The sequence below is a fragment of the Mesoplodon densirostris genome, chromosome 12 (genome assembly GCF_025265405.1).
Source record: "Mesoplodon densirostris isolate mMesDen1 chromosome 12, mMesDen1 primary haplotype, whole genome shotgun sequence".
NCBI classification, from domain to species: Eukaryota; Metazoa; Chordata; class Mammalia; order Artiodactyla; family Ziphiidae; genus Mesoplodon; species Mesoplodon densirostris.
This window is the reverse complement of record NC_082672.1, coordinates 82,452,489-82,475,295: the sequence shown is the minus strand read 5'-3', so window position 1 is coordinate 82,475,295 and position 22,807 is coordinate 82,452,489. Positions and strand designations below refer to the sequence as shown.

Genomic DNA, 22,807 nt, shown 5'->3' with positions numbered 1-22,807 from the left:
TGTTGAAGCCTTACTCCTACTTTAAAATTCACCTTTCTCAGGGGATTAATGGAGTCACTAGAAGTCAAAAATTGTGCTCTGAAACTGACAGAATGCAGCACTGTCTTTTAAAAAATTCTTTTCATAAGACAGAAAATAGAAGTTTGTATTATATTTTGACAGTCAAAGTTAGAGTTAACAGCTCTCTATAAAAAAGGCATGGATGACAACTGTTACTTCTTAAAGTTTTAACAAATTCAGGGGGAAAATGCTACCAGAAGAACTGTACTCTGCAAATCACTACTTTAAAATAATGATTATCAGGGACTTCCCTGGTGGTGCAGTGGGTAAGACTCTGCGCTCCCAATGCAGGGGGCCCGGGTTCGATCCCTGGTCAGGGAACTAGATCCCACACGCATGCTGCAACTAAGAGTTCACATGCCACAACTAAAGAGCCCATGTGCTGCAACTAAGAAGCCAGTGAGCCACAACTAACGAGCCCTGGAGCTGCAACCAAGGAGCCCACCTGCCACAACTAAGACCCGGCACAACCAAATAAATAAATAAATATAATAATAATAATCATAATAATCATAATAATGATTATTTTGCTTCAGAGGTCCTGAGACGGCAGCAGCCTTTAGTGAGAACAATGGCTCATTTTAATATGTATGAGATAATTGAACTCCACCTGTCAATCTTGCAATCTGGTTACTTCTCAAAGTTGGGGCCAGGAGTGTTTCCTACACAAGCTACACACCTTAGGTTCTAAAAATCACTGCTGTGTGTGGAGACAAGACTCCACAGAGATCTCCACATGCAAAGCAGCCAAGCTCATTGTAAATTGGTCCTGGATTAGTTTCCAGACTGATGAAATGGATCAACCAAAGCCCAGCTCTCCTTCCACACATCACTGCAGATGCCTCACTGCCTCCTACACCCCTCACTTCACTCCCACACAAATAGCAACACCACACATACATTGCCATTGGAATTCCATGCCAGAGCAATATTGACTCCACCATTTGGGAAATCCTGAAAGAGCTTGGATTTGAATTAAAGTCTTAAAGCCAAGACCCAGGACTTATAAAGAAGACGCACAATGTTCAATAATTCCACAGGTGAAAACAGATACACAGTAATTGTAATATGAAGAGGTTTATCCATAGTTCTAGAAATGAATATAAATTTCTAACCAATTTGGTTTCATGACACTTTTCTAAAGAAATATTACATCTCTCAGACTTTACTAATATGAAGTTTTCTTTTAAACATCATTACCTTAAATCTTACCTTATTTTTAAAAACAAGCTGAACAGGAACTTTCAGAACATCATTTATAATTTCCCCATCATCTTCAATATAATACACAATAATACAGGCTTTTGGAGCCCAAGAATTTTCTGGTGTTAAGGAAAAAGTTGTTGAATTTTGCTTGCCTACAGCCACTAACTGTCCCCTGGACACTACCTGAAAAGAAGAGTACATGAGTTTTACTTTATGCTAAAGCTAGTGAGAATCTCAGTGGCAGCTATGTTTATCATAATTTTAAGCAAACATACAAGTTCTTGACTTAAAGCAACTTCAAACCCTTTTTGAACACACACACAAAAATCAACCTCCCTGACCAACACAGAGAGTACACGCTGGTAATTAGAGAAGGAAAAGATAAAGCAACCGTAATTGAGCCGACAGCGGCCTGATGGTCAAGAATCGATTTCTGAGTGGAAGGAGTGCAGAGCATCACGAGAGAGCTAGGTTAGCAAAACCACAATTTATGGGGAGCAGTTTTATTTGTTTTTGTTTTCCTTATGTGTCATAATTTTCTATAATGAACTTATGTGGCTTATCTCATAGAATTTTAAATTGTAAACATAATGCAAGATTTCATTATCCATCTTAAATTGGAAATGCAAATATGGGTGAAGAAAGAAAAACAGAGTTTGATTTCAATATAAAAAGGACAGCTTAAAAAGGTGTGAGACTGATTTGTAGCAACATGGATGGACCTAGTATGATAATATACTAAGTGAAGTAAGTCAGAGAAATTCAAATACCATATGATGTCACTTATATGTGGAATCTAAAATACGACACAATGAACGTATCTACAAAACAGAAACAGACTCACAGACACAGAGAACAGACTTGTGGTTGTCAGTGGGGAGGGTAGAGGAGGGAGGAATTGGGATTAGCAGATGCAAACTATATGTATACAGAATGGATAAACAACAATGTCCTACTATATAGCACAGGGAACTATATTCAATGTCCTATAATAATCCATTGTGGTAAAAGAAAAAAATGTAAAATTTTGCAAAGTAAATTTATATACAACTTAGACATAAAAAACTCTGTAAGAGGGACTTCCCTGGTGGCGCAGTGGTTAAGAATCCGCCTGCCAATCCAGGGGACACGGGTTCAAGCCCTGGTCCGGGAAGATCTCACATGCTGCAGAGCTACTAAGCCCATGTGCCACAACTACTGAGCCTGTGCTCTAGAGCCTGTGAGCCACAACTACTGAGCCTGTGTGCCACAGCTACAGAAGTCCTCATGCCTAGAGCCCATGCTCTGCAACAAGAGAAGCCACCAGAGTGAGAAGCCCGTGCACTGCAACGAAGAGCAGCCCCCACCTGCCGCAACTAGAGGAAGCCCGCGCACAGCAATGAAGACACAACGCAGCCAAAAAAAAAAAAATAGATAAAGTAAATAAATTTTTTTTAAAGAAAACTCTGTAAGAGGGACTTCCCTGGTGGCGCAGTGGTTAAGAATCTGCCTGCCAATGCAGGGGACATGGGTTCAAGCCCTGGTCCTGGAAGATCCCACATGCCACAGAGCAACTAACCCCAGGTGCCACAACTACTGAGCCCGCATGCCACAACTACTGAAGCCCACGCACCTACAGCCCGTGCTCCGCAACAAGAGAAGCCACCGCAATGAGAAGCCTGCACACAGCAATGAAGAGTAGCCCCTGCTCACTGCAACTAGAGAAAGCCCGCGCCCAGCAACGAAGACCCAACGCAGCCAAAAATAAATAAATTGATAAAAGAAAAAAAGAAAACTCTGTAAGAACGTATATAAATATTACATATTGTGCATGTATAACATACAATACATTAAAATATAATAGTTTCTTTTAAGTGTGAGGCTGAATTTTAAAAATCAGTAAGTTCAGTTTAAAATTAAGGTAGACATTATTTCAGACAGTTCTACAATAGATCATAAATTTAGATTCTGTAAGAGATTACCATATAGCTAAACTCCTTCAACTGCCTGTTGCCACTGAGCACCAACTCAAAAGCTGATCCCACCTAGAAAAAAAATACTTTAATCAATATAGACATATCAGTGGCAAGACAGTCCAATTATAATTAACAAGTGATTGTAATCATTACCTTTATATTTTCATCTCTTGTTCTTAGCTGGATGTACGTTTTACTAGGAGACTTAAACATATCATGAACAGCCATGCTACTCACAGTATCAAGAAAAGAGGCCTATAACAAAAGAAAAGGCAACCATAAAGTTTCATCTTTAGAAACACCTTGATAAAGGATGTTACCTGCTGGACAATCACTGAAAGGCAAATTCACTTTCACTTTTCTTCACGCAGGAAACAATACATTCCCCAGACATTGGATCTTCATCATTTTACAGCTTATACTATAAAGAAAGTGATAGCTGTAAACATGTAAAATGGTCTTCATCGTCATAATCTAAGAGGAAAAAAGTACGGTCCTAGCTTATTTCCAGAACAAAGGTGTATTATCAGGAAACAGTGTGAGAAGAAAGAAGGAAATGGAAAAGGAATCCTTTCCTCTCCCCACAATACAGAACTCAACTGTAAGCAAGAAATCATATCAGCTCACTCAATCTACCACTGGTGAGAGAAAAACTCAGAGGCCACACTGTGACAGGGCTGAGTGACCACGAGAAAGGGAGAGGGAACGGCTGGGGGTCTCAGTTCAGCAAAGGAGTGTGAATGTAAAAAATATATTCCCTTTGATCTCAGCTCCTGCCAAAACACCATTTCAAATGATTGAAAATCACCTAGACTGGGAGTCTGGGGGCTTCTCCATCATATCTTTGGATCACTATTTTACTTTGCTCTTCAAAATGAATTTACAAGGAAGCATTCAGTCTAATTCTCAGCTACTGTCATTAAATCACTTTTAACCCTTTCCCCCATTCTTTTAAAATAAAAATGTGTCCACTTCCTGTGTACCAAAGTGACCTCCCAACAGGTTGACTGCCTACCACAAGATGACAATTTTAAGTTTGCTGCAGTAACATAATGATGGGAAACAGATGGCACCTTCAACTGTAGCTCGCTGGAATCGTCCAGGATTGGGAATTCAATCTTGAAGATTCCATCTGGGGGGACAGTATGATTTACGATCTGGAGAGCCCCTTCCTGATTTCTGCCATCCCATCTGCTCCAGTACTCGGTATAGTTTCTCTGCGTCACCGTTATGACTACATTATTTCTTCTTTCTTCAGGAGTCAGTTGATTGCCATCAGAACGGGCTACCTTCACCTAATTGTCAAAAGAAAACATTTTGAAATCAGGTAAACAAGAGAAGCAAAGGATTCAAGTTTAGTTGAATCCAGTTTCCATCTGTGCTGTTCCCATGAAACTGAACTCTCAAAAATCATCGGCAGCCCCCTGACTTCCAGGTTCAGGGGTCTCTCCTGGCGGCCTCCCCTCCCGTCTGGCTGTTATGGCTCCTGTCGCCTTCCACGGCTCCACAATAACCTCTTTCACTGCATACCCCTCTTCCTACATCCTCTCAGGGTCCTTTTTTATCCCCCCTTCCCTCTCCCTAAATGTGGGAATTTGTCAAAGCCTCATTAGCACTTACCCTCAAAGGTCTCAGCACTCCTGCTGCCATCCTGACCTGGCTCTGGAGCTCACACTCAACACCTCCAACCCCCTGCAGGAAATTTCTACTTGTACATCCCTGTCATCTCACATTCAGTACATCTGAAGGTGAGAAACTGTCTCGCCTTTCCTATTTTTGCTAATCCCACAATTCCGTCAGACTTAACATCTCTGAATTTCCCTTCCCTCTCCCCACCTTCCAAATCCAATGCACACCGAGTCTTACATCTCTTACACGCCCTCCACCCACAGGCAGCAGCGCAAGCCTCCTGCTGGCCTCGTGCCCAGGCTGCTGCCCCCCTCCTGCACACAGACCCCACCAGTCCCCCTGGAATGCTGCTTTCACCACACCCCTCCCACGTTCATAAGGCACCAAGATCTTCACTGCTTAGAGCATGTGAGACCTGGAGGACCCTCTGCAATCCCCAAGCTTCGCCTCCTGCTTCCTCTCTGACCGCTCCTGGACACGAGCTCTCTGCTGTCACTGCCCCGGTCCACTCACTGTCACCTGAAGGCACCCTGGCTTGCCAACCAAAGCTCTCGCCTTGTGTAGACGTCTCAGCTCATCTCGTTCCCCACCCACACGTCCAAACACTGAAAATGCTGCAGATCTTGTAACAAATAGCCTAAGTCTTCCGCTTCTCCATAAAGCATCCCTGAGTGACCCCCATCCCTGTCCTACAGCCAGTTCCTCCTCCCAGAACTCTCTTTGTTTCCCTCTATTCATTTGCAAGTTACCATTTGCAGATTCCTGGGGGTTTTCTTAACTACCTTTTCAAGCTGTCTAAATTATAAGATTATTAAAATCAGAAGCTATCTAAAACTTTTTTCTCACTAGATCACTGGTTTATTGTAAAAAGATATTGAGCAAGATGGAAGAGATATTTAGGGCAAGGTACCAGGACAGGCCCTCTCTGAGCGCATCCCTGCCCCCACATCTCCACGTAGCCACCAACCTAGAAACTCTAAAACTTCTCTTGATCTTTTCAACAAGAAGTGACCCTCCTTTCTTGAAAGCAGGGGCCAGAAGACTATGACAGGCAGGGGGGCCAAATCCAGTCTCTTTGGAAGTAAGTTTTTATTGGGACGTGACCACCCTCGCTTGGTCACCAAGGGGCTGTGGCTGCTTTCATGCTACAGTGTCAGAGTCGCACAGTTGTGACTGAGACCATATGGCCCTCAAAGCTCAAAATATATACCATCTAGCCCTTTGCAGACAAAGTGTGCCGACACCTGTTTTAAATCCCTACAGAAATGTGTTCATGACACTGATTTATCCTGCCTTGAATTACAGTTATGTGTATATTTTCTTGTCACCATCACAAACACTGTGACTCCAGGGCAGAGACTGGGTCCTTCTTAGGTCTGTAAGCCCCACTTATTGACTCAGTCAATAAATGTTCATTCAGTATTCTCTCAAAAAATTGAGTAGATTAGTTGATACTTTTTAATGCTACATCTTTGCTAGGACTAAAATCAGTCATTATAAAAATCAAATTGAAATTTTTTTGACTACCATCTAATTCCTTCAATTAATTTATAAAAACTTCAATGTCTCAATTCAAATCTAACTTGAATTACTTATTAAATATATTTCGAGGAAAAATTTTTTGGAAACTACTTTTTAAAATAAATTAGATAAAGGTCATTTGGAAACAATTCTGTGTGCCTCATATATCTAAAGAGGAAAAGTAACCTACCTACCTTGGGCTTAAATTTTTTGAAAAGCATTGAAAGTACTATTTCCCATTCTGTTTCACTAAACTGAACTTCCTGCTTTAGACAATTAATAAATATGCCAACTTACAGTGGCTGTGAAGTTGAGAGATGGCTTTAAGACAGTAGCATAATCAAAAAATTCAATCATGTAATCGTGTTGCTTGAAAAATACATTGGAGCTTGCATTTCTTGAGATACCTGTTTTGGAAATTGCACCATTTAGAAAGTAAAAGTAATATATTACCAACAGCTTCTATCCACCAAATCTCTCCATCTGAGCTGCTTCCCAAAGGGGTTGGGATATCAGGACATAGAAGCCTCTTTGGCTTGGCCACAAAGAGGACCATACATGTCCTCTGTGGATCCCTTCTGAGCACCATTAGTGTCCCCCAATCAATGACATGTGCACCAGAGATCAGGCCACTCACAGAATAGTCTTTTTGCACTTTCGGGGATTGGTGAAATCCATTAAAAAATAGCAACCGAAAGATCCAAGTAATTAACCTTTATTTTATTATTAAAAGAGAAAACTGTCTAGGAGCAGGTGAGATTTCAGAAGATGTTATTTAAAAAAATAAAAGGAGGATGGTTAGTCAGCTGAAAAGGAAGCCCTTCCATGTAGTTTTCAGTTTGAAAAAAAAATAGAGATGGAAAAAATTATAAGTACCTATCACAGGTGGTTGAAGTACATCCTTTCAAAGAAAATAAGTTTCCCCTTCATTACGAAAACATTCTGCAAGTTAGACTAACAGTCATGACAATCTCAGCATTAACTAGCATCCTTAGGCAACAGTGCCCTCAAATGAACGTACCAATTATAATAAGAGATGACAGAGCAGCACAACATAAATAGCTTTACCTTCACTTCAAAGTCTACAAACCTGTAAGTGATTCTGTCACTGTGGCTAAAATTTCTACCGGCCCAGGAGAAGACAGATTCATGTGTTCAGAAAGGCCATCCGAAGAATCCATTACCTTTTTCATCTCTTCATCGTTAAAAGAGAAGTTTGCAGATCCATTTATCTGTTTTGTTAAAAAATTTTCAATTTCATTCTTCACTTTAGCACTTCAAATTTTAGAAATAAAACCCAAACTAAGTCACAACAATACAATGGTTTTGTTTCCACTTTAATCATTTTTTTTAAAAAGGGTAATTTCTCATTTGTTCAATGATAGAAAGCTCTTGATTTTCTTATGCTCAACTTTTGGTTAATTCAGTATAAAATCTTATTTCTAGAGAAAGTACACTTACAGTTTTCCCCATTACAAGTCATAAGATATCTGCAAAAGTTACCTTAAATATTTTTGTAATATTTTTCTTCACACCCCAAAAGGATAAAGGTAAAAATGTAAGTGTTAGGTCTCCTTTCACTGGCTTCCCATATGTATACCTGAAAAATAACACACAAGGCCTAACTTAAAAGAATTATATTAAAAACATACTCTTACTACAAATTTCTAAAACTAAAACATAGTTAGGAATGTGTTTCATATATGGTGATCCTTGATATTAAGTCTCCAAAATGAGAAGACTTTTAACTACAATACCTCAAAAACAGTTCATAATACTGTTACATAACACATAACAATACATAACACTTTACCCAGCCTCTGGAGACTCCAGAGAAAATCTGATCATAATTGAAAGTGACAGTTTCCCGTCAAAAGATTTTTAAAAGATTATGAAAATCTTTTATTCTCAGAAATCTGGACTGGCCCATTAACTGCATGCCCAGGAGACTTTGTAGCTTTTGAATATTTTTAAATGTTAGTTGAAATTACATTCGCCATGGCCCATTGCTGCACGTTCCAATATTAGCCATCAGGGTGTATTAGACCAAACATGCCAGGGCACCAAATGTGCTCATGGCTATTAAAAATTCACTTTTTGAAAGAAAATTTAAAATAAGAGTAATTTGCTTATCCATAGCACCGAAATTATATTCCTGAATCAAATCTCTCTCTGCAGACTTGCATTCTATGTATTAATTGTATCGTGTAAAGGAGAGGCAATCTTTGGTAAACCATTTTACTGTCAGAAAGCCTTTTTTAAATGCGTTTCCTGGGTCCCTTCCATCTCTATTGTGAAATGCTCAACCAAACATGGAAGTTAATTTTGCTTTGTGCGCTATAAATCTGACAGTAAACTCCTACTTCCATTGAATCCCTTAGTTGAACATAGAAAATAGCCCCTCGTCTGGATCAACTCAACTCAAAAACCAATGATAAAATACAGCATATTCCAAATTAAAGAAATAAAACAGTCCGTCTTCAAATGCGCCACCCTCCCAAACAAAAATAGTAAAGTTAGTGGAAACCCCCAGTTAGCAACGTCAGCATCAAATTCATTCACTCAAAAGAGTCCTCAAAACCTAACACTGCTGGTATCTTGTTAAAGATTAAATAAATGCATAACTAGAACACCGGAACATCATATTTTAAAATTTACATCACCCGATAGCACAGGGAGCTTGAGAATTCAAACATTATTTAAAGTATTCTCAGACACAAATATTTTTAATTTTGATTTAAATGTGAAGTGGATTTAGCTTTGCAAGCCCCAAGCTGATTTATTTATAATAATCATGAAACAAGGATACTGACAGTTATTGTCCTAAATAGAATCTGGAAGCTTCTGTGATAAACTGATCATTCAGAAAATAATAGCTCAACAACTTTTTAAAAAGCAAATCAAAGATATTCTATGATAGTATCGTTAACAAAACAAGGATTTTTTTTCAGAAAACCACAGCACAATAGGTTTACAAAATGATACCTAAAAAAAGTGAACCTATCATTATAATTCATGTTTCTCTCCACCATTTTATTCCATGTCATTTCCAGGATGCACATCTCTCAATTCATCAAATAGTAACTACATTTTAATAAGCCTTAGATTATAAAAATAATATTTTAAAGATTCTACGGTCCACAAAAGCTATGGAAGTAACCAGATGTATGCCATGTTATTTTCTTTACATTCCTCTAAAACCTATTACGATGAGGGGAAAGAATCTACTATTTATTTTAATGAGGTGGGAATGGTGAGCAGACGTTCACATCAAAGCTAATAAACAAATGCAGATTTTTATTCATCTCAGTTAAAGATTTCAAAACTAAAATGAGAGCGTTAACCTTGCTCTCCAGGAAATTTCCAGTAATCTTCTGCACAGTCACTATGCCTTCATGGGACAGATGGCTACTAGCAAAAGTAACCAAAATTGTTATCATCTACTCATAGAGATGACCATGATAGCTAATACGAAATAAATATTTAAAATCATATCTATAACTTAATAACAACCATCCAAGTGATAAGACAACAGAATTCATCTCTCAAAGTACACCCAAAGAACAACTGGATTTCAAGTCCTCCTCTTTACCCTCAATTCCATGACAAGACCAAAACTATTGCCCATACACCTTAATTTGGTTCACTCAAAATAACAGGCTTTTGATTGCGTATGGAAGACTCTGCTTTGCTACACACAGCTTGAAACTGAAATCTTAGGAGTTACGTTGCTTATCCATTTGTTCTTTCCATAAGCATTTATTGGAAGCCCACTCCATGAGTGGCACTGTGCTAGGCACCAAGGTGCAGTAGTAACCACGACACAGACACAACCTCAAAAAGGTGGACTAGCCATGTTTTTAGTGCTTTGAGAGCTATAAGGATAGAGGGTTAGGGGCAAGCAGCCACGCCTTGAAATTGCCTGTGTAAAGGCCTCTTGGTCAGAAAAAGCACTCTGCATTCTTGGAAGCCCAAGTAAAATCTGGGAGGAGACTTTGGGAGGGTAGATGAGGGGCTGGGTGAGGTGTTTCAAAAGATATGAAGCTAGAAAAGAACTCTGTAAGATACACTAAAAAGTTTGAACTTCACCCTCAAAGCAATGGTCTGAAAGAAGAAGGCAGAAGGGGGTGGGGGTGGGGGGCTAGGGATGAGATGGAGAAGAAAGACAGCAGGCGGAGAAGGCCAACAAGAAGAGGAAACAAGACGTCTGGATGCAAAGTAGAGAGAAGATTGGATGTGGTAAAAATAGAGGCAGGAAAAAGTTTTAAGAAATACAACCGTAGCTGAAGAGGTGACATTCCTGAATCAAGGAGGTGGCAGTGGAGAAAGGTAGATGGATTATTTGAGAGATATTAAGGAGAGAAAACCAACAGCACTGGAGGTTGACCGGCTATGGGGATGGAGGGAGTCAGACAAGCACAGCTGACTTCAGCTAAAGAGAGGGTGCTGCAGAGAACCAGGCTTGGGGAAGACGACTGATTAAAATATCTGTGGGATATCCAGTGGGCAATGTCCAGTGGGCAGCGAGACATGGGGATCTGACTGTCAAGCTAGAAATGTGGGCTGGCGATACGGATTTAGGATTCATCAAATTATAAACAGCAGAAGCCCTGGCCATGGAGAAGAAAACTCTGAGTAAATGTATAAAAAAAGAAAAGAGAGACAAAGATGGAACTCTAAGAAACAAGAACGTTTACAATGTGATCAGAAGAGAGTTGTCTGCAAAGAGTCTCAAAGGAGTAGCCAAAGGGAAAGGAGAAAAACCAGAAAGGAAATGGGAGAGGACAGCAATGTCCAACGCTGCAAAGGGAGAAGAAAGTTGTAAAAGCCTAAGACAGTACACACGAGGTGAGGCAAGAAGGAGGTCTTTGTGCCGCGATGAAAGCAGTTTCCTTATCGCGGTGAGGGAGGAAGGCACAACGCAGGGGGCTAAAGAACGAACAGGATGTGAAGAAGTGGAAAAGGCAGCTCAAACTCTTCAAAGAGGTGAGAGACAGGGCAGCAGTTAGAAGGAGGCATGAAGGTCCGGGAGGGTTCGTTTCCTTTAATGACAGAAACGTTTGAACGCAGAGTTAAAGAGCAAAAGGTTAAAAATACCAAATGGAAGAAATGAAGACACAGGTGAGGGCTTCCCTGGTGGCGCAGTGGTTGAGAGTCCGCCTGCCAATGCTGGGGACGCAGGTTCGTGCCCCGGTCCGGGAAGATCCCACATGCTGTGGAGCGGCTGGGCCCGTGAGCCATGGCCGCTGAGCCTGCGCGTCTGGAGCTTGTGCTCCACAATGGGAGAGGCCACAGCAGTGAGAGGCCCGCATATGGCAAAAAAAAAAAAAAAAAAAAAAGACACAGGTGAGAGGGGAAGTGGGCCTGGGATTCTCCCGACAGAAGAGTGAATCCAAGGCCCAACTGGAAGGCTCAGCCTGAAGGGAGGAGAGACATAGACAGACCCTCACCATCATCACTTCCATCTTCTCCAGGACATGGTATTTATAGAATAGGTCTATACCGATTTTTTTTTTTTTTTTTGCGGAACGCGGGCCTCTCACTGCTGTGGCCTCTCCCGTTGCGGAGCACAGGCTCCGGCTGCGCAGGCTCAGCGGCCATGGCTCACGGGCCCAGCCACTCCGCGGCACGTGGGATCTTCCCGGACTGGGGCACGAATCCGTGTCCCCTGCATCAGCAGGCGGACTCTCAACCACTGTGCCACCAGGGAAGCCCTATACCGATTTTTAGAGACTGAAAAAAGACCTTGCTAGTCAAAAGATTTCCTGAATCTGTTGCAAAGTTGTAAGTTATATCCACAATCTGAATAAAAACAAACCCTCCTGAAATGTACTGATAGGTCCAGAACTCATGAACGCTGGGGTTGAGGAGGCCTCTGGGGAAAGGGCCTCGGCCCTGTCGGGATCTGCTCATCTGAATTCACACACAAGATCTGCGCTGCCCTGGGACAGAACTGCCTTACTTTGCTCCCAGAGAGGACATCATCCCTAGGCAACTGAAGCCTGAAGGAAGAAGATTTAATAGGAAGGAAATACGTGGAACGGACTACAGGCAGACCTCGTTTTATTGTGCTTTGCTTTATTGCACTTCACAGATACTGTGTTTTTTACAAATTGAAGGTTTGTGGCAATCTTGCAATGAGCAAGTCTACTGATGCCCTTTTTCCAAGAGCATTTGCTCACTTCATGTCTCTGTAACACATTTTGGTAATTCTCACAATATTTCAAGCTTTTTCATTACTATTATATTTGCTGTGGTGATCTGTGATCAGCAATCTTTGAGTTTACTATTGCAAAAAAAAATGACAGTTCACTAAAGGCTCAGATGGTGGTGAGCCTTTTTTAGGAATAAAGTATTTTCTAATCACTGTAGGGACATTGGTTTTTTTAGACATAACGCTATTGAAGCCGAGCAGGACCCTGTGGTACTCCTGGGCACAGAAGCCTTTCTGTGGTCCCTTCACTGAGTTCCAAAGGACAGGTTCAAACAGTTGCTAATCCGGGAAGGGAGGGGATGCTGAGACAAGGGAGAAGCAGCCAAGAAACAACAGTGCAGCCTTGGGGCAGGGTCCTGGTTCCCCCGCAAAGGATACAAATAACAGCATCTTTGAGCTCTTCTGCAGAACTGAAACCCCCAGCAAATGGAAGATGTTAAGTACTCGATGAAGCACGCTTCATTCCAGAGAAGGTCACAGTTCGCCCATCATCACATGATGCCAGATGATCCCTGCTTTGAAGGAATGCAAGCCCTGCATGCCCCCGATCCTTTTCAGCAACCCCGCCCCTTGACTATAAAACTCCTCACAAACGCCCCTGGGTTCGGACACACAGTTCTGAGGGCATTAGCCCACTGTGACCCCCTTTGCCTGGCAAAGGAATAAAGCTATTCTTTTTTAGTTCACCCATAACTCTGTCTCCGAGAATTAATTCGGTGTCGGGGCACAGAGGCCAGATTCGGCTTCACTATTGCACACTTAATAGACGACAATCTAGTATAAACATAATTTCTATACACATTGGAAAACCGAAAATATTTCACGTGACTCTCTTTATTGCAATATTTTCTTTATTGCGGTGGTCTGGGACTGAACCCACAATCTCCAAGGTATGCCTATACTATGAGAACTAGCCAGGTCTGAGAACTTTAATTGGCAACAATTGTCTCCCTACCTAGAACAGACAAACCAAACGCTAAGATGGGCTTTCTGATGTGTCTAGGCTAACGTCCCAGTCACTTAATCAAACACTCTAGGTGTCAAGGTGAAGGTACTTCATAGATGTGATTAAAGTCTATAGTTGGTTGATTTCAAGTAGAGGAGATTATCCTAGATCATCTGATCGGCCTGACCTAATCAGTTGAAAAGCCTTAATGCAGAGCTGAGAATTCCCTGAAGAGGAAGAAATTCTGCCTGTGGACAGAAACGTCAGCCCCTGAGAGCTCTAGCTGCCCCTCCTGACAACCTGCCCTACAGATTTTGGATTTGCCTAGTTAGTCCCCCCAGTCAAATAAGCCAACTCCTTGCAGTAAATCTCTTAATATATGCCTCCTGCTGCTTCTACTTCTCTGGCTATAGCTCGACTGATACACATACTAAAGAAAATGATGAGAACACAACGTGTTGAGCGCTAAAGAACTGCCTGGGGACCATCACAATTGCCATGTCATTCTCAGCCATTAGCATCTCAAAGGGGCTCCACAAATGAGAATCAGGATGAAACTGCAGGGTTGGTGGGAAGAGGCTGTCAATGTTTTTGCTTCAGAGGATCCACACCCCCTGAAAATGTACAATTAATTTCCTAGAGAGTTACCAGAGTTTAAGAACCACTGTTTTAACTGGTTATGCTAAATCCCTGGCACACCCCTGAAAACTAAATACCGAAAAAAAGAAGGTATCCACTTTCAACCTAATCCATGTGGACAATTATGGTTTATGCAGATTTGAAGTCACTAAGTTTTATAAGCATTAGTCAAAGAACTCAAATTAAAACGCAGACAGAATGCCTGACCTTCAGCTAAGATCAAGGGCAGGATAATAATTATGACAAAGCGGGCATTTATGTGTTTTCCAAACCATAAATTCAGCCACAGAACCCAAATTCACATTGTAAGCTACCTCTTAGTTGAACTAACTTGGTCTACAAATGGTAGACACATTTTTGCCTTTATGTCACATGGGTGTCACATGATTTGTTTGCCAAAAGGATCTAAAGCAGGAGTCCTCAGACGTTTTGGTGCGTGGACTCACTGCCCATCGACTGCCACTGCCACAAACCCTCACCAGGAGAGGAATATTGTGATGAGTGGTGAGATGGGGTCCAGTTTTTACCAGCTATTACAAATAAATTCTGAAGCTAAATAAATTTCACAAACCAAAGCACAGATATTGACACATCAAAAATAAATGCTCGGGGCCTCCCTGGTGGCACGGTGGTTGAGAGTCCGCCTGCCGATGCAGGGGATACGGGTTCGTGCCCCGGTCTGGGAGGATCCCATATGCCGCGGAGCGGCTGGGCCCGTGAGCCATGGCCGCTGGGCCTGCGCGTCCGGAGCCTGTGCTCCGCAACGGGAGAGGCCACGGCAGTGGGAGGCCCGCGTACCACAAAATAAATAAATAAATAGAAAAAAATAAATGCTACAAGGCATACCCATCCTGGGGAAGGCAAGGCAAGCACCTCTCCATAAGGGCTGCGGAGGTCACGGGGAGTGTGCTGAGGTTTACTGGGGCCCACAGCAAGACCTTCTCTGGTCTGGAAGAGGTGCAAGTGACACCAAGGAGGGACAGCTGAGCAGGGAAAGGGCACCGCGATGCTCCATCAGGTCCTGGCCCCTTAGAGGATTAGGTCGGCACCCAGCCCGCAGGCTGCTCTCCTGAGGAGGCCTAGTCACCCAGGCCAACTCCAACCCACTGACAGGTCCCGGCCAAGGAGAGATGTGCGTCACAGGCGTCACCGCATCCAAGTCCTCTCAAACCCCAGGGGATGGGGAGGGACAAAAAGTTTTTTACAAATTTAAAATGCTACAAGAAATCGGTCCGGGAATTACTTGAGGGCAATCCCAGCCTATACGTTTGAGAGCCAGTGGTCTGGAACTCTGAAGACGCTTTTTGCCTCAGCAAAACAAAATGCTGTGATGTGCGAGCCATTGGATCAAAATCATGAAAGCCACTAGACAGCAGTTACACGGGGCGGGGCTGGAAGTCCCTGTGTCCAAATGCTGAAATGGATGATGAATGTGGATCACTGACTCATCTGTGAATTGCAATAAGGCAACCAAACCCCTCCCCCCAAGTCTCAACCTCCATTATTGACAGCTGAATGAGGACTAAATAAAGATAAAGCTTTTTTTCAATCTGGCACAATCTATCAGGTAAATCCCTTGACTAGTCTTAGAAAGACACTAGCCTATGGGGAATATTTTAGGACTGGATCAGCTTGGAAGCAGAGACATGGGTGTAAAGACCTGTGCAGACATGTTCTGTGCTTAATTATTTATTATAAACATTTGTTTCCTGCCCATTGGGGTATTTTAATAAGCAACATATTGTGCTAATGTTCTGGAGTATATAATGAGCTCTTTGTCATACAGTTTCAGAACAGTTTATAGTCATAGAAAGCAATATGATACTTACTTTGCTGTGACGGTACCATTTAAACTCACAGAATTTAAAGAACAGTATAATGGTGTCTGCAAAGTGACTTCAAATTTTGGCAATACTGGAAAAGAAAAGCAACATATTTTAAACAATCCGTTTACCTCTCATTTTACAACTTAACAAACTAGAGAACAGAACTGCTCTAAAGGAGTTGATAAATGGTACTATTTGAACTTAGATTCACTAGGTTCCAAATACACATTAACACACAGATAAAAGTACTTCATTCCACTCAAAATCAGAAACCCTACAAGGCTGGTAACTAGACAGCGATGGGGATGGGGGAGTTGCTATGGACACTCGGGTCTGTGAAGCCTCCCACCGGTAGAATCTAAATTGTATCCAGAGCCCTAGATGCAAAGCCATCTGAGTGCTAGAAGGCCAGGGTTTTCACTCACCTGTCAACCACCAGTGTGCACTTACTGCTTGTTAAAATACTTCCATATCACTTGGTAAATAGCTACTTCTGAGTAGCCCCTTCCCTAGGACGTTTTTCCAGTTTGGTTACTAAGAGCACATCCTGAGACCCTAAGACTCTCCTTTTCCTTCAGGGGGACACACATGCAGTCACAGAGAATCCACGTCCTTTGAGACCACCAAAGGTAAATGCAGTGACAGCCTAACGCGATGGATTACTACAAAGTTGTGTCCTAGGATTTCTGGTTAATAACTAAGATATGGCTACAAAGTAATGATGCTTTTCTTGTGCAACAGATACTGGTTCCCGAAGGTAATCCTAAAATTAGAAACCCCTACTTTGGTTGGCTTTATATAATTAGGCTATGAAACATTTTATAAATAGTAATATTATTTAATATAAAGCACCTCACTGGAGTAAAAAAAATTTTCATTTCCTTCCAATCTATAGAAATATTCCTCTTCTCTAACTTCACTGATCGATGAAATAGATCCATCTCATAACAAGGCATCTCACCATTCAATTAACGCAAGAGAAGAATCAAGACGACCAATAAGTCAGCAGAACAGGACAGACCTCCAGCTCCAGGCTAAAGACCCCTGGAGGGCCAAGATGCTCTGAGGACCGAGCCCACTCCAGGACTCTGACCCTGCTCCAAGGTCCTGGCCACTCAGAGGTGGAATTTTCTTAGACCAAGGAAATTAAAATGTCCCCTCCTCAAACATCACAGGTTGGCAATCAATTGCCCCTCCACTACATACCCCCTTCAACAACATACAGCCACCCAGCACTGCCTCTATGTGAAATAAAAATAGCCTATAAAAGCCTCAGCCACCTCTGATTTATTCCTCTAGATCGGGGCTGTTCAAAAGAAACAAAATGTGAGCCACATGGTGTAGTTTTAAATTTCTAGTAGCCACATTTAAAAAGGAAAAAGAAGCAGATGAAATTAATTTTTGTAATATTTTACCTAAAGCCATATATCCAAAATATTATCATTTCAACATGTAATCAATACAAATAATTATTATTAATGAGCTATTTTTCTTTCTTTTTTTATACCGTCTTCAAAATTTGGCATTCTACATGCTTAGAGCACATCTCCATTTAGACCAGCCATATTTCAAGTGCTCAGCAGCCAACGTGGTGAGTGACCCCTGAACTGGATAACACAGTTCCAGACTGGGGGTCAGTAAACAACCAGCATGAGCTAAGAATGGGTTTTGCATTTCCAATTGGTTGGAAACAATCAAAAGAAGACTATTTCAGGACATGGGAAAATTATATGAAATCCAAATTTCCACGTCCATAAATAAAACTGCATTGGATCGCAACCACTTTCACTTACATATTGTCTACGGCTGCTTCGTGCTACAACAGCCAAGTTGAGTGGTTAAGACAGAGCCGTATGGCCCACAGAGCATAAAGTTTTACTATCTGGCAATTAACAGGAAAAAGCTTTGCTGCTCCCTGTTCTAGGTGATCATGAGACTGAACTGTGACAGTGCTGTATGAGATGCATGGACCAGAGCCACAAAGGTGCGAGCAAACGACTTTCCAGAATTTCTATTGCCTGAATGAGACACAATCTCAAAAAGTAACACAAATCCTTTGAAAAAGCTGTGTGCAACCTCAAAACAGCTGTTCAAAGTACAACTAATTTTGGGGTCCTATGCCTTCGCTCTCCGATTTCCTTCCTCTCCATCCACCAACAAAACACTTGGGTCGCACATTGCTTACACCTACATGCTTCCAAATGCGATATTACAAATGTGGCACCTGCAGGAAGAGGATTTACCCAAGTTAAACCCTATCTTCACCAGTGCTGACCAAGTGAAATATATGGGAAATGACTGTGGTTATGCTTTTAAAAAAACACCATACAAAATTTTAAATATGTTATGATCACAACAAAGTAGAAAAACCGAATAACTATACATACGAAAGAGCAGGATAATGGGACTACAGCCAATCTTATTCCTACTTCACTCTTTATAAAGAAAAAATGTTCAGACCTATAGGAAATACTAGGATTTTACCTGGTAAAAATCCATTGGGATTTTTACTTTAAATAATACATCTCTTAGAAATTTCTCTTATCTCTGTGGAAAGTAATAAATGTGTTTTCCATCAAAATAAGTTGAAGAACTCTTACCATATTCTGAAACCTGAAATGACTGATAATATGTCTGGTCCTATTGGGAAGAAGAAAAAAAAGACAAGAAAATATATGAGTTCTTATTTAATTACTTTGCTTGCTTACTTACCTCACAAAAACATTTAGAAAACATTTTTAATTACATTTATAATTATTTAACGAGCAAAACAATTTATTTTAACTTTGCAGAAGTTTATTTTTAGTTATCTGCAACATGAAGTCTGTGAATTTCATGAGTTTTTTTTAACAATCCACTAACATAAAAAGGTGACCTGTCTCTTTAATTCACTGCAGGTCATTGAAACAAACCACTTAACCTGACTTCCCTCATTTGTGAAATGAGAACAAGATTAAATTAGATAATTTAGGAATTTATCAAGCAAGGATAACACATGTCAAACTAACAGGAAATGACTTCAAATTTGGTTTGTCTATCCCTATCAAAGCAAACCAATGAAGAATATATAAAATAGTCAAGGATGCAAAATCATCATGGACCAACACCCTTTATCTTCCTAATTCCTTGAAGTATTTTCTACTGTAATCCTTAAATCAGTACACTCTACCCTACTTTAACAGATATTGTTAATTATTTCCCTTTCCAGTATCAACAGGAAAACGTGTGGCCTAGAATATCTTTTTTTTCCAACTCCTCATATTTCTATTTCTCCGTTCCTAATCATAGGTAACACATTAAGTAGAACTACTTCAAGATAGCTAAGAAATTCCACCAACGAAATGTGTATTCCAATTCTGATTCCCTAAGTTTATCAAAGCAAATACACAGATGCAGCTACAAGATATTGGCTTTTTTTTTAATCATATTTGTTTAACCTGAAGTAACTGTACATGACCTAAACTAACATGATAGTATAAATCAACTATACCTCAATAAAAAATAAATAAAATTTTAATAAATAAATAAACTGTACACCAGCAAACTATTTTTTAATCCTAAAAGAAGGATACAGTTCATTTCAAAGTATAAGACAAATATAACTACTTATATGCCAACAAAATAATTGTCTAAAACTTGGCTTCAGTGTTGTCATTTAAAGTAGACCCCAAAGAAATTGTGTTGATCAGTCTTTAAGAATCTCCACATTTGTCACTTCTATCTTAAAGTGTTTTCATGTCATATAAAGGAATGTTATAAATTACATGTCTTTGAGTCATTTATAAGTTCTGATTTGTCATCCTCAAAAATCAAATCAAGAAGGCAATCTACCTTTAATACCTGTTTTACTGATAACATAAGAATTCTAGTCTTGGGACTTCCCTGATGGTCCAGTGGTTAAGAATCCGCCTTCCAATGCAGGGGAAGCAGGTTCAACCCCTGGTCGGGGAGCTAAGATCCCACATGCCACAGGCTAAGTAAGCCCACGCACCGCAACTACTGAGCCCGCGTGCTCTGGAGCCCACGCATGACAACAAAAAGATGGCGCAACTAAGACCCTACGCAACCTAATAAATAAATCAATAAAAATAAAATAAATATTAAAAAAAAGAATTCTAGTCTTTAAGTTACTTTTTGCTTTACAACTGAGGTAAAGCACAGGTAAGGCTGTGGAATAAGCAATTTAACAACGATGATGTCTGTTCGTCAAGTTAAGTTCATATAGCAAACACCAAGTCAGTACTATACATAAAACACCACGTGAGGCTCTGTAAAGGTTAATTACAGTCCTCAGCATCAGAAGTTCAGTCTAGAGATGGAGGAGACACAGTCCAGTGCGATACTGCAAGGCTGACAGTGCCCTGGAGTTTCATGCACTGTGCTTCTGCTCTCACTCTCCCCTATACCTGACTTACACTCACTTCCACCTCTGCCCACCTTCCAAGACTTGGCTCAAATATTACTGCTTCTCTGGATCCCCAATCTAAAAGTAATCTCTATGCCTCCATGCACTTTAGTCCTCCTTTCTTTGTCACTTTTCACCCTGTATCCTGATTATTTAGATACATGGCTTATCTTGCTGCAAGTTCTTTGAGATCCAGGTCCATGTTACACCATGTTTTTATCCTTCATAGTTTATCCCTTGAGTTGCCAACCTAACAGACTGCCTGATACCAAAAAAGTTCTCAAATAACGTGTATTAGATTGAATAAAAAGTGCTAGCTTTGACAAACGTGGAAAATCAACTAATTTGTTTGGGTCTCCTTTAAACAGCCTTGAAACCAACTTTTAGGCAATTATTTAACAAACAAGTAGTTACATTAGTTTACATTTGAAATCAATTCTCCCTTCCTGCCTCCTACGTTACCAGTCAGCCCTGACAATTCCTAGATTCTCCATCTCCCTGGTTAGTCTCCTCCCCTTCATTCAGTCTGTAAACACTGTCACATCTTCTGTTCTCCTGGTACTCTTAAGTACCTTTCTGACTTGTTGCCTTAACGGTCCTTTCTTTCTGATCTTGAAAGGTTGGCCCTTTGCATCCTGACCCCAGCGCTCTTGATAAGTGAGCTCATCAACTCTCATGGTGGTAATTGTCATCTCTACACTAAACACTCCTAACCCTTTATCTCTGGGCATCCCTCAAGCTGGAGATTCAGACTCAAATCCCCCTTCGGGACACCTCCACCTGAAGGTTCTACAGAACATCCTGGACTCCTTTATCTGGGTTAAGCCTCCACCAGGGACCTTTTCGTGATCGCCTCTCCTCGTACTGGGTTAGAGCCCCTTCTCTCCCATAATACCCTGTGTATAACTCTATCACTTTACTTAACACAGATACTACAATTATCTGCTTTGTGCCCATCACCGGAAACAGACTATGAAGTCATTGGGGGCACAGCACCTAATTCAGCATGCTTTCAAGGTTTGTTGAATGAATGTATGTATTAATGAATGAACGCATTGAATTTTGTCCCCAGGCTGGTTCTGATACTGGGGGTTCATCAGCTTAGCCTCAATAATTCGTTGTTTTTATAAAATATTTTTACAAAATATATAATCAAGAATGTAGAAGAGGGACTTCCCTGGAGGTCCAGTGGTTAAGACTTTGCCTTCCAATGCAGGGGGTGTGGGCTCAATCCCTGGTCGGGGAGCTAAGATCCCACATGCTTCTCGACCAAAAAAAAAACCAAAACATAAAACAGAAGCAATACTGTAACAAATTCAATAAAGACTTTTTAAAAAATGTAGAAGATACTGAAATATTTTAAATTAATAATAATTCAGAGAAGTAGCAGCCATTTATGCCACAGATAAACACGAAAACACTGACACTGAGTACGTTTATTGGTCTAGAACAGGAATCTGCAAATTTTATCTATAAAGGGCCAGGCAGTAAATATTTTAGGCTTTGCAAGCCATATGGTCCTTGTCATAACTTCTCAACTCTGCTGGTGCAACAAAAACAGCCAGAAACAACACAAACAAATGAGACCGACTGTGTGCCAACAAAACTTTATTTACAAAAACAGGCGTTGGGCTGTATTTGGTCTTTAGGCCAGGGTTAAATAAAGAAATGTCACAAGATGATGATTAAGCGCGGCATCTTTGTTCTTTTCCTTTAAAAACACCCCAACTCACAGACTAGGTTGGAGTGGACCTGACGCTTGTCCCCCACTCCCTTGCTGGGCACCCTGAAATAAACCCCTACTTTGCTGCAAATACTGGCTGTCAGAGTCTGGCTTTCTGCACCTGAGCCTGAGCTCAGTAACAAAGTCGTCGAAGAGAAAATTGGAGGAGTTTGTGGGTCAAGCTGTGGAGGGTACTGGACATCTGGCTAACATGTTAGATTTCATCTGTAGACAATGGGAGGCTCTAGTAACTTTTATTTTACTCTGAATGTCAATGTTCTAAATTTCATACCAGACTTCTGAGGACAGAGAAAGCAAAAATGTATGTGAGTGATTCTCTCAAATTATAAAAGATATAAAAATGATACTTTCATTATTTCCCACTGATTATGAAAGTAATGCATGGTCAGTGTAAAAACACCCAAACATTATTCAGTAGAAAGAATGACATGTTTATGATAAAGTCCCAAACAAAAGAAATCATCGATATTTGTTGTCTTATTATTGATTTTTGCAGAAAGTTTTTAGGCAGTAATATGATTAAAGTAGTACTTTAGGGAGATCACAGCATGTGGGGTGATTAAAGGGAAAGGAACTGAAGTCAGGGAGACTCCCAGGGGCTCGCAGCTGTTTACCAAATACATGACTACCTTCTATGTTAGGTCATAATGGTCCAGTCTGAG

The 22,807-nt window shown here is 40.8% G+C and overlaps 1 protein-coding gene across 1 annotated transcript in view; it reads right to left on the bottom strand.

The window, feature by feature from the left end:
- The window catches only part of CD109 (CD109 molecule), a 129,773-nt gene that overhangs the window by 63,548 nt on the left and 43,418 nt on the right, over positions 1-22,807 (bottom strand). The window contains exons 6-14 of the mRNA XM_060114417.1: positions 18,597-18,636; positions 16,000-16,084; positions 7,875-7,971; positions 7,462-7,603; positions 6,669-6,778; positions 4,295-4,516; positions 3,375-3,476; positions 3,228-3,290; positions 1,273-1,449 (exon numbers count right to left, since the gene is read on the bottom strand). Of these exons, the coding sequence (XP_059970400.1) occupies positions 1,273-1,449; positions 3,228-3,290; positions 3,375-3,476; positions 4,295-4,516; positions 6,669-6,778; positions 7,462-7,603; positions 7,875-7,971; positions 16,000-16,084; positions 18,597-18,636 (1,038 nt within the window). The remainder of the gene's footprint in view (positions 1-1,272; positions 1,450-3,227; positions 3,291-3,374; positions 3,477-4,294; positions 4,517-6,668; positions 6,779-7,461; positions 7,604-7,874; positions 7,972-15,999; positions 16,085-18,596; positions 18,637-22,807) is intronic.